This window comes from Apaloderma vittatum, unplaced genomic scaffold (genome assembly GCF_000703405.1).
Source record: "Apaloderma vittatum isolate BGI_N311 unplaced genomic scaffold, ASM70340v1 scaffold20849, whole genome shotgun sequence".
In the NCBI taxonomy this organism is placed as follows: domain Eukaryota; kingdom Metazoa; phylum Chordata; class Aves; order Trogoniformes; family Trogonidae; genus Apaloderma; species Apaloderma vittatum.
In genome coordinates, this window is record NW_009733805.1 from 38,756 (window position 1) to 50,604 (window position 11,849).

General features: G+C 50.7%; 1 protein-coding gene across 1 annotated transcript in view; it reads right to left on the reverse strand.

Annotated features, from left to right (window-relative positions):
• The window catches only part of CLUH (clustered mitochondria (cluA/CLU1) homolog), a 27,204-nt gene that overhangs the window by 2,193 nt on the left and 13,162 nt on the right, over nt 1-11,849 (reverse strand). Inside the window, exons 12-25 of the mRNA XM_009876050.1 lie at nt 11,264-11,481; nt 10,856-10,960; nt 9,683-9,783; nt 7,988-8,140; nt 7,324-7,386; nt 6,390-6,634; nt 5,532-5,616; nt 4,885-5,038; nt 4,439-4,578; nt 4,246-4,326; nt 3,492-3,617; nt 2,999-3,120; nt 1,525-1,618; nt 625-759 (exon numbers count right to left, since the gene is read on the reverse strand). Of these exons, the coding sequence (XP_009874352.1) occupies nt 625-759; nt 1,525-1,618; nt 2,999-3,120; nt 3,492-3,617; nt 4,246-4,326; nt 4,439-4,578; nt 4,885-5,038; nt 5,532-5,616; nt 6,390-6,634; nt 7,324-7,386; nt 7,988-8,140; nt 9,683-9,783; nt 10,856-10,960; nt 11,264-11,481 (1,822 nt within the window). The remainder of the gene's footprint in view (nt 1-624; nt 760-1,524; nt 1,619-2,998; nt 3,121-3,491; nt 3,618-4,245; nt 4,327-4,438; nt 4,579-4,884; nt 5,039-5,531; nt 5,617-6,389; nt 6,635-7,323; nt 7,387-7,987; nt 8,141-9,682; nt 9,784-10,855; nt 10,961-11,263; nt 11,482-11,849) is intronic.

An 11,849-nucleotide genomic window follows, 5' to 3' on the forward strand; every position in this document is an offset into this window, starting at 1 on the left:
GCTGCCCCTGCCCCAGGAGAGCCAAGCCCGCCAGCTCCCCGCACGGCAAAGCGAGGCCGTCCCCCCACGCTCCGCTATGCTGCCCAGCCTCCCCGCACCACAAAAATCCTTGGAAGGAGAACAAAGCGCCTGGTGAAAGATGACAGCATTTTTGAGGATGAGGAAACTGCAGTAATTTTGGATTGAGCAACCTGCCCACAGCCCGTGAGTCAGCGCAGCGGCAGGGTTGTGTGTAGGCGGCCCGGGGGTCGCGTAGGCGTCCCGGGGCTCCCACACCGCGAGCTGCCCGGTGTCCTCACCGACTTCTCTGGGTGCCCTGCGATGCAGCGAGCAGCGCTCAGCTCTGGGGCACAGCGGAGAGAGTCAGAGCCCAGAACCAGCCGTTCAGCAGCCGGGGGAGAAACGCTCCATCACATCACGACGCTACCAGTCTAAACCTCTGCCTTTGCAGGAGCCTCCTCGCGAGGGCTCTGCGGCTCGCACTGCCACCACCAGCTGCTGCACAGGCAGCGCCTGCACACGTACACCCTGTGCCTTTACACCCGTGTCCTTCGGGAGCAGCCAAACACAAACCTCTGCCGCCACAGCAAGTGCTCTCGATCGCTGCCACGGCATAAAGGTTACCTTAAGTGGCATGATGTTCGCGTTGGAGCCATTCTTGTAAATCTCGTTCATTGTGCGTTGAAGAGCAACTGCTTGCTGAGTCAGGTATTTCAAGTACTCAGAGCTCTCTTTGGTCTTTTCATGGTGTTCTCCAAGCTAATCAGAAAAGGCAAAAAAAAATAAATGAGGTACTACATCATGAATCAGAACAGGACCCAGAGCAGGGTGCGCTCTGGTCTCTGCTGGCTCAACATCGTTATAGAAACTCATCAGAATGGGATTTCACCTGCCTTGGCATTAAGAAACAAACAAAAATAATTCCTTTAAGAGCCTTTTTATCAACATTACACCTTCCCATCAAGCAGGAGCACGTCTGAGGGCGAGTGGCATTCCCTGCGCCGGGCTGTGCTCTCAGCCAGGGAGATGGCGCTGAATCACCCAGCACAGCTGCCGACGTGTCCGGGCAGACCCGGGCTGAGGCAGAGGTTTCACTGTGCATCAGCGAGGGCTGCCAGCGGGAGAAGGCCCTGCCCACAAAAACAGCTCAACTACCAAACAAGTTTGGATCTGGTATTTAAGACCGGTGGTGCAAAGAGTGGAAAGAACAGACCAGTTCTTTCACTGGCCCGTCAGGATGCGGGGCCACGCCACCGACACAACTTCCCCTCCAGCAACAGGGGTACGGCGAGAACAAACTCTCAGGAAGTCTATTCAAAGATTTCTGGCATAAAAGCGGTCAGTTATTGTGCAGGGCAGCAGTTCTGCCTCATCTCTAGAAAGAAGATGCCCTGGCATCTGCTCAGAGCTGTTTGTGCGAAAGGCCTCTCCCTGTTCCAAGTCCTGGCACTGGTTCGCCGTGGTACCGCTCGTTTCTGGCAGGAACGTGCCCTGACACAAGTCAGCAGCACGCACGCTCCGTACCTGGTTTTTGTAGATGGTGTAGCCTTCCTTCTCGTGCTGCAGAGCTGACCGGAATTCTGCTTTGCTCTCGTACACTCGGGCAACCAAGTGGTGGCTGAGGGAAGGAAAAGAGCTTAGAGGTCATGCCATGAGGAAGGAACATTTCTGTGCTACAGCGAGTGCGACTGCAACACACCAGTGTTTAGGCTCAAAGTCTTAATACCAGTGTGAAAGGAGACAGACCCTGGACTTTGAATGCAACACCCTGGTAGCTACTTCTCCCCGTTTGGGGATTAATGTACCATGCTGATCCAAGTTGGATTTCTGTTGAAATGCTGAGAAGTGACCCACAGAAATAAAGACTGAACTGGGGACTTTTTTCCTCCTGCACCCAGGGAAGCTGAAGGCTGCGGTGGTGAACTGGAGGTGGCACAGGTACAGAGACATCTCAGGGCTAGATTTGGTAACTGGAGGAGGAAGCAGCCATAAACCCTTGCCCTTCACAAAGGGTCTTTTTGTTTCTCAGAAAGCAAATGGTGAATTACTTGATTATGCACAGACAAAAGTAAAAAAATATTCCAGCATAGAAACAAGCCATAGCTGAGCTGGGGCCCAAGTCACCTGGGCTCTCTCCAGCTGGGAGAGCCGGCTTGGCTCGGACTTTCCTTCCTTCGTGTTTCTGGAATGAAGAAAAGATTTCTGGTTCTGGCAGTGTTATGCTGTGGGAAGTGATGAATCTGATCCAGCATCCCAGTGCTACTAAGGGAAGGCAAGATGCTTCCTCCAGAATGCATATCCATCAACTGCTGGAAAACAAATCAGACTCTTGTGGGTGCTTAGTAAGATTTATTTTCACCCTGACGAAGAACAGATGGGTTGCAATGTGGTAGTAGTAATTAGAAATGGGCCACTGCTTGGCTGAAAGCGAGCCAGGTTTGCATTCAAGGACATACGGCACCGAAGAGCAGTGGGTGCTCAGAGCAGATCCTAAAGGTGCCGACCACTCAGAGCTCCCTTGGAAACACAAGGAAGCTCCTCAGTACTTTATTCAAATACAAGGCTTTATGGTAAAGGACAAAAGCAAATTATACGCTTCTCAAAGATTGTTCCCTGAGGGCTGAAACAATTAAATACAAGTGTTTACACATCGTCCCAGTCTCCCAGTATAATTACATTAGCCTTGCTCTCCAACCTTCACTTGCCACACACATTTTTGTACCAAGTCCACAAGCACCAGGGTCATCCTGACAAGATTTTGAGGATAACCAGCAGTACAGTAGATGCCACAATTAACCCTAAGAACGAGGGATCTCTGTCTTTCAAGACAAAAAATGTGGATGCTGCGCCACGACCTTGAGTCTGACAGCTGGGATGAGGCTGAATCTTTTAACAGGGACCGCTGAGAACAGCTGGATCAGACCCCTCCCGTGTGAGTGAATGTACTCGCGCTCGGTGGCAGCACGGTGCCCCAGCCCCGCGCTCCGCCCCGCCTCACCTTAGTGCAACTTTCAAAGACTTGGAGCCGTGATACTTGGAGCTGATGGCCAGCGCGTTCTCCAGGAACCGGAGGGACAGGTCATACTCCATAACCCCGTGGAGCACCAAGCCAATGTTGTTCTGCACAAAGAAGCCAAGCAGCCTTTCAGAAAGGCAAACTCAGACTACACGTGTGTCACTTCAGAGCTACCACGACTACAGGGGTCAACAGACCCCGCTGGAAAGGCTGGAGCAGCCCCAAGTCCCCAGCGGCTCGCCCTGCACCAGGTGACCTTCTCCCCCTCGGGAGCTCAACCCAAACAAGCTGGGCAGAAAAGTGACAGGGAACTCTCTCCCCGTTTCCCTTCCTCTGATGGCACCAACCGCTGTTAACCCACGGGGCAAAACGCAGTGCCCAAACGTTCATTTTAAATAGCCAGCACTAGCGGCATTTTAAAGGCCAGGAGGTTTCTTGGAGATTACAGACGTGAAGGCTCTAAAAGGTTACTTACATCTAAGAGTGCCATTTCTGGGTGATCCTCCCCAAATACCAACAGCATGAGGTAGCGTGCGCGGTACAGCAAGTTCAGCGCTGTAGAGAGTTGGCTGTTTGCAAAGCAGTACAGAGCAAGGTGCATCTGCAACAGAAGAAGTAACCCAGCATTCGTGGGTTTTACTTGCCACTCCATAAAGCAAACCAGTCTCCCCTTTCTACATGTCCCCTCAGCTGCACACAAATAAAAAGTCTTCCTTTCGAGTTAAAAAGGATTTCAACCACTCAGCAAAGCCCAGGTGTGCCAGCTGATTTCCAGCCCCACTGACCCAGGATGAGGAAGCTGAAGTGCTTCAGTTTCTTTTTCTCTTAAGCACATCAAGAAGTATTTCTAAAGCAACCTGTACGTATATGATAGGTCTGATTAAACTTTTGGGGGGATTCTTTTCCTCTTTGTTTTTGACATAAGCTCGGGGCAAAGGCCAGCAGAATTAATCAATATGAATAAACATTCAGCAGACAAAAACCCCAAAATTCTTAACCGAGTAGGACAAATACTGACCATGTAGGACTCTCATAACACAAACGCTTCAGTATTCAGTTTACAAAATCATGAAATACAACACTGATGATGAAAGTGGAGGATTCTAGGAAGAACACTGCAGACAGAAGGAGAAATGCAGCTGTTCTCTAGATGCAGACGTGAGTTAAGGCTCACAGACTCCCGGTGGATGCACGAGTTTGTTAATTCTCCCCCAGCAGCCTGTACTCACGTATTCTTGAATCGTGTTGGGATGTTCAATACCCAGGACCCTCTCGCTCATTAGCACCGCTTTCTGCTGATTGCTTAAGGCCTAGACAGAACAGAAGACCCAAGAGCAAGTCACACGGTGCCACGTCCTGGAGCACACAAGCACGGGGAAGGCACGAGAGGATGAAGCAGACCCTGTCTGAGTCCTCGCTTACCTCTGAATAATCCCCCATGATATAGTTGAGCCGAGCTAGCAGCCGCAGGCAGGCACAGATTTCTACATGCATAGCACCATACACATTGTTAAACAAGTTTAAGGCTTCGTTGATGAGCTCGCAGCCCTCCTTCAAAAAACCTGGAAAAAGTTACATTCATGTACATCTGTGTGTTAAATAACCCCCAACACCACGGTGAAGCACATGACCCCTGAAGGGAAAACGGCGGTGGGACACGGAGCCACAAGTCCCTGCCTGGGGTAAGGACTAACACTGGGGAGAAGGAATTTGCGGCCCTGCACCCACCCGTGTTCACTGCAGGTGACTTTATCAGGTGTGGGGCTCAGATGGTTTTGGAGACCACGACTCTCTACCGCAAGAGGGTGGGAGGGGGCAGCGGGCCCTGCCACACGCACCCTCAGCACAGGGGCGCGCGGAGTCCGTACCTTGCTGAACCTTTGCTTGCCCGCTCTGGAAGAAGTGGAAAGCGTCTGAGGCTTTGGGGTTTACGTGCTTCACGACAGGGAAGATGTTGAGAATATCCTCTTCTGTGAAGGTGGGCTTGTGCCTGCTGTCAAAGTTGTACTCCTTCAGCAGTATCTGGAAGAACCAAAAAGACGGGAAGTCACGGTCGCTGCTTTCGTAAGTACTTGGCAAGAAAAGAGGGAAAATGAGCCTTGAATTCTGCACGTGGGTTCACAGTCAAAATATCTCCTGGGGACGGAGTTTTGAAAGAAGGTCACACGTGAGCGTGTACCACCGCGTGTGCGTGACAGAACCGGGTGGCAGCGCCAGGCACAGTCCTGCCAGTGCTGGAGCCCCAGCACAGAAACCCCGTCCTGCCAACTCCCAAGCTGCAGGAGGTGTGTTCAGGCTGGCTCATCTTCCAAGGCAGAGGCACAGCACGTTTACTAAAAGGGAACTGCATTAGAAATCCCCTTCCCCAGGGCTGGAACCTGGGCTCAGACATGAACACCCCCAAGACCTTTGGGGGGCTCGCGCTGCCTGGCAGGCTGCACCCTGCAGAGCAGTCTGCACTCACACCTCACGTTTCTCGGTACGGACATGATGGGGAAGGGAGGGAAGATCTTACCTGGACTCCAGTTTTGAGGGAGATTTCACGAAGCAGGGTGATTTTCTGTAGATTATACACTTCAGCTGCTTGGTCAGCATTCTCACTGCAAGCAGCACACACACACGACTGTCAGCAATCAGGCAAGTTGCCACCCAGGGACACCCCCCCAGGTCCCTGCAGAGTGAGGTGCTAACAGACACGTGACTAATGCTGCCGTGGCTGCTCAAGGTCTAGTCAAGCTCACAGACACAGAACAGCACTTCTTACTGAAATCCTACGTGTGCTCTCCTCAGAGCTCACTGCAGAGTTCAGGTGAGTCTGAGTGTCTCGGGCTCTCGGCAGAGTGAGCTGTCCCTGACGCGAGGGGCCGATCCCTGACCGAGCCAACCAGTCATGGTTTTCTCTTGGGCCACTTTGCTTGTGTGCCCAGTTTCACAGTCATGACCTGCACCTGCCAGCAGCCGTATTAACCATCTCCGTTTCAGAATCAGGAGAAGCCGGCCTTGTTTGGGGAACATAAGCTCCCTTCAGCTTAAATCATCATCCATATAGACAAGTATCTTTTGATTACACTCCTTCAGCTGCTTGCCTTCTGCTCCCCTCCGCACCACCAAGGAGAGGTTTCCCTCCCTCCTCTGGTTTTCTTTGCTGCTTTTGCCTCATAGGTTTCGTCTCATTTCACATTTCAGTTACACTTTCCCCTGGTGCTCTGTGCCCGATTTCCTTGCATTCCAAGCTTGTAAAACTCCCTCAAGAGTACAAATTTATATTCAAGCAGAAAACAAGTCAAAAAGGCAGGTGCTATTAAAGGACAGTAAGAGCCACAGACACTTGGTGAGAGCCCAGGCACAAGCGAGGGTGATGTGCTCTGCTTACCATTCGAGACTGAAATCGAAGTAGTTCTTCGCTTCTGAACAAATATTCTTCCAAAGCTCCTGAGGGGTCATGCTGGCCCACGCAGTGTTATCAGCGTTTCCAAGGTTCCTGTTTTTCCTTTTCTTATTCTTTTTCTTGGAGACCAGCTCATCAGCTGGAAGATGGGCAATGGGATTTGGAAAGGAGCTTAGAAAGCAATTGAGGAAGTGGCTGATGGCTGCTGATAAACCCGACAGCTCCACGCCCTACAGCGAGACACCAGAGTCAGTTGGGGAAGACACCTGCCATCACACAGGCACTGCTCCGAGCCAGAGCCTCACACCAAGCCAGTCCTACCAGAAACAGGAAAATCTTCCCGGAGAGGGAGAGGGCGGCAGTATTTGCAAGTGGAACTAGCACAGGCAGAATTATGTAGATACAGGCCATAAGTATATACCTACACACACAAATAGAGAGTTCCATTTTGGGCTGCTACCTGGGACGGAGAAACCAGGCGTCGGAAAGAAGATTTTGACGCGGGAATAAAGCCCGGTGTATTGCTGTGCTACGTGCGGACACGTGTGAGAATGCACTAGTGTTCACGCAGTTAAAAAAGCTTCTTATAGAGGCAAAAGCGACATCGTTTAAGAGGAAACGTATTACAAAGAAAACAAGCTGTGATTTCACTTTTAAAAGCCTTCAACATAATGAGTGAGAATCTAGGGAAGAAAAGCATGAATGATTGCTCTCTGGGAAAGCTATCTTCAAGTGGGAACTTGTTTTCCCTTACACACAGGCCTGTACCTATTTTAGCACTAATGAGATTGTACTTCCCGTTGCTAAGCAACCCCCATGAACTGCCTAATGAGAGAAGAGACTCAAACAGCGCTCTTATTTGTGGAGAAAAGTCATTAGAGAGGACACACAAGGCAAGAGGTTAGAGTGCAGGTCATACCTGGAGGTACGTCTTGAAGATGTGTTTAGCCGATCGAGTGATCAATTCGCTGATGCCTATTTTCTAGCGGAAGGAGTAAAGAACAGACGCTGAGTTGGTTGACAATAACAATGAAAAACACACTTTGCTTCTGAAGTGGCCTTTTATCAAGGTCTGCAGAAGGCATTCTCCAGCCCTTACCCTGCCACACAGAGCTGGTTTACATCCGACTGCACTCCTGGAGCTGTGAGAGAGCCCCCGCATGCGGCGGCCAGGAGCCACCACGGCCAGCACGGCTCTGCTCCGGCTGTGCTGCCAGGAGCCAGCACCAGGCCTGCCCGTGCCGTGGCAGCCGCGCTCACACTTCCCAGCTTGACCAAAGCCCTGATGGGCCTTAAACTTGTGGCTTAAAATTGAACTATGTTACCTGCTACTACACTTGGGAATCCCTGAAGCGCGTCTCTATCCCAAAGGACTTTCAAATCCCCTCATGTTATGAAAGCTGTTAAGGATTTGGGAGCAAAACTCCCCACCCACCACTTACAGGTCCATCTCCCTCCTCCTCTATTTTTGAAGCTGTTTGGTTTTACACACAGAAAACAAGTGGCCAAGTTGGAGTCTATACAGGGCAAGTTACACCGGTGGCAGTTTTAACTGACAGCCTGAAGTTCAGCCTGATGCTTACAAAGATGTGATCCAGCTGAGCACGGCCAGGGGTCTTGGTGATGAAGTTGATGACTTTGCCCAGGTACCGCATGTTGATGCCTCTCTGGTGCATGGCCTCGGCCAAGGTCGCCCCATCCATTGGCAGCACCGTGTGATCCAAGCAGTCCTTCACCTGCAGGGCACACACAAACTGCCGTTACTTAAAGCAAACACGAAGGAGAGAATTTTCAGTTTAAGAAAAGGGTTGCCCCAAAGGCTGGCAGTGACCCCGAGCAGGGCCCTTTGGTGGGCAGCGCTGCAATAGCAGAGACCACCACGCTGCAGGGGCAGGGGGAACACTTGAAGCCGACAGCCCAAAGCAGCCTGTGCCTGCTCCTTGCCCTTGTACCATTGTACTCCTCTGTCTCCGGGGAGCAGCAGCACAGCTCCCAGCGAGCACCGAGGTGCAGAGATCAGCTGCCACAGTAACACAGCTCCGGTTTCATCCAACTCCCTGTGCAAAACAAGCTGCGGCCCCACGGAGCCGTGCAGAGGATCGTAACCAAGTGCTGAGCACGCAGGGTCTCCAGTGGCCCAAGGAGCCGGCGATGGCACACGGCACGGCACGGCACAGCATGGCACTCGACTTCCAGCAGTTTGCCAGAGGCTGCACAGGAACTCGGCAGCGGAGCAAGGACTCAGGGGACTCCCGTGGCTCAGAGCTTTCCCTTTGCCATGGTATTTAACTGCTGCTTGGGGAACTAGCAGGCTAACCCCTTCTTTAAGGGCCTCACACTCACTGACTAAAATCATTCCCAATTAAAAGGCTACATGGAGTTGTGCGCACTCAGCTGATAAGGGGAAATGGCACTTGCACTTTAAGTTGTGTGGCAGTGCTGATAAAGAGTCACCGAGTGCTCCTCATGGTGTAACAGGAGTTACCCTCCGATAGGCAGAGCACATCAGCAGCTGGCCTGTAACCTGCCCTCACACGTGCTTCTGCTGCATTTTGGGTGTTTATCTCGTGTATCAGTTACCTTGTAAAACAACACAGTCACCAAGCCCTTTTCTGATTCACTCCTTTTTATGTAAAGGCTGAGTAGCTGGTCTTAAAGGTTATGCTGACTACAAAGCTAGTTTATTTACATTTTGGAAGAAACTTTCCAGCAAGGAAAATCCCCTACATACGACCAACAACTCCTGAACCTCTTAAGAATGGAGATCATCAATTCTAGCTTCCCAGTTACAGTTCCCGCTATAAGGCATGCATTAGCAGTCAATTAAAGAATGTCTGGAGAAGGGACAAGCTGGTGTTTCTTATCTTGCCAGGGGCCCAGGTAAGCACCCAAAACGCTTAAGACTTTCAGAGGGAGTTTTTACAACAGATATTAGCAAGGATTTCCAGTTCACTCCGAACCATTAGCCACGATGAGTCACAGTTGGGGTCCGATAATACAATAAGTTGTGCAGGATGCCCAGGGCTAGGCAGGATGACTGAAGTGGCCTTAACTGTCCCAAACCCTTAGCTGAAAATTCTTTGTTGGATAGAGGTGGGAAAATTGTGCCCTGAATAAGGTGGGAAATAGAAAAGCCCTCTCACACTTGCACCAGAGCTGTGTGTGCTCACGCTGGCACCAGAACCTGGGGGCGAAGCCGGCGCTGCTGCTGCTGCAGTGCTTGCCCAGGGGGGCCAGGCGTGAGGCAAGCCTTTACCAGAGGGTTCTGGGCTCCTTACCAAACCTGGGATCTGGCACGACAGCAAGAACGCAGCAGCATCCTTCAGCAACTGCTTCTGATCCTGCACCTCCTCTTTGCTGGACTCAGGAAAACGAACACCTAGGAGAGTGAAAGAAAACTGTAAACCACATCAAGCCAGTGAAGAAAGAAGCTACATATGGAAAGCGTAGAGCAAGAACACTTAAAAAACTAAAGGGATCCTGCCTCCCTGGAATTAAAGGTGCTTCTTCAAACTACGCCGTGTTTCAGTGGGAAGAGAGTTGCCTGCTCTGCTTGGTGAGTAGCTCTGCTGCTCTGGCCCACTCACTCATTCTCAACACAGCTGTCAAAAGCCCAAAATCTGCTCTTTATCTGGTCCATTCCACCTACCGCCAAGCACTGAGCCAGTCAGCTGGCTCCACTGGAACCGGAACACTTCAGCAGATGGACCAGCAACTACTGCAAGTGCTAGAAACTCGGAGCCTTTTGCTTTTGCACACCAGAACTAAAATTAGGTTTTAAGTTCTAGCTGTAAAGTTGGTGCCAAAGCACTAATGCTTACCAGCCTTAGGAAATGTCTGGGCTTTTCAAAACACATGCTCCTTTTGACACAGCCTCTGGATTCACCCCCATAAACACTCTGGGAGGTTCTTCTGTATTTCCCAATTATGAAACACCCATTCCAGCCACGGAAAGCTACATAAGATGCCTGTGACCGATGTGTGCATTTGGAAGGGCACTGTGACCCGCTTACCATAATGTTACTGAAACAAACCCTGCCCTTCACTGAGGGTCCAACAGCAGTCGTTCAAATACAACTGTTGTTTTTTGTGTAAACGACTACATTAGGATCAAATTTATTTTCCCCCCTCCCTCTGCTTCTTTTCATGTGGTCTAGCAGCTGGGATGCCAGAGAAGCACAAGAAGATTCTTGGCAGCAATCTGCAGACCTCCCCCGAGCGCGGCGGTGGGAGACGGCTCGCTGCCCGTGTTTGGGAGTTGGAGCATCGCAATCAATTACCCCTCTCTCTCTCCTCTGTAGCTTTGTGCTTCATGGAGAACCCTGCCCCATGCCCAGCTAGCCAGAAGCCAGCAATATTCTTAGCTACAGAACACAATTTTTTTTGTCTGTAACCAGCTGGACACAGCAACCCTCTGAAGGAGCACTAAACCCAGCTCTTTGAACACATACCTGGGGAGAAGATATCTGGGTTAAACCGAATGTCGAAGGATGTGTCGCTAATGGAGCCTACAGCCTTGCAAGCGTTTCGAATCACTTCTCTGCTTTTGGGATCCACTGGGGCAGGAAGAAAAACAGAACACAAGTGATAGTGGATTTCAGAAAATCACAAGCCCAGCTATTAAGTTTTGTTACTAAAAGCAGCAATGATGGCACATCCTGCAGAAATTCATTATAAAAACCAAACAGTTGCAAGATATTTGGAAAGGAGGATGGCTGCAAAATGTAAAGCCTGAACAAGAGCACACAACGTGACCCAGAAAACTTGCGGACCCCCTCCACCCAGCCTGGCACAGCTCCCCCCAGCAACAGGGCCACCAGCCAGGGCTGCTGCGGTGCCAAGGATGAAACATGAAATACCTGTTCCATCATCAGACGCGATGGTCTCTGCAAGCTCCTTCACCTGATCAAGTCCTGTCACATTATCATCTATTTTACCATCCTCTGACTCAGACTTCTCGCTGTCTGCGGTACCGTTGTCCGGAGAGGCACCATTTTCCAGCGCACCTGAGCTCTCCTGCTTGTTGGCTTTCTGCTGCATCAGCTGCAGCGCAGCCAGCTTCATGAATAAGAGATACCTACGGTAGAGAAAAACAGGAATTCAGAGGAATCCCAGGAGGATCACCACTGCTCTGTGAGGAAAAATCTCACTAAGTTAGCACTACGGACCATACAGCTTCGCTGTGGAAAACCAGGATGTATGTCCTCTTCCCAGGAGCTTTCAAAAAAAATCAAAAGGAGTGCACATTGGTTTATCAGAAGAAACAAAAAATAAAAAAAGTGGGTTTTCATTACCCATCACAAGGGAAATTAATCTCCTTGCAGTGGTTACAAATTGCCTTCCACAAGCAGCATCAGCAGACAGCTCGGGAAAACTCTCGCTGCCAGATACACGGGACTCGTCAGACACAAACCAGCAGGAGCTCTGCCAGGAGACCTTAGCATA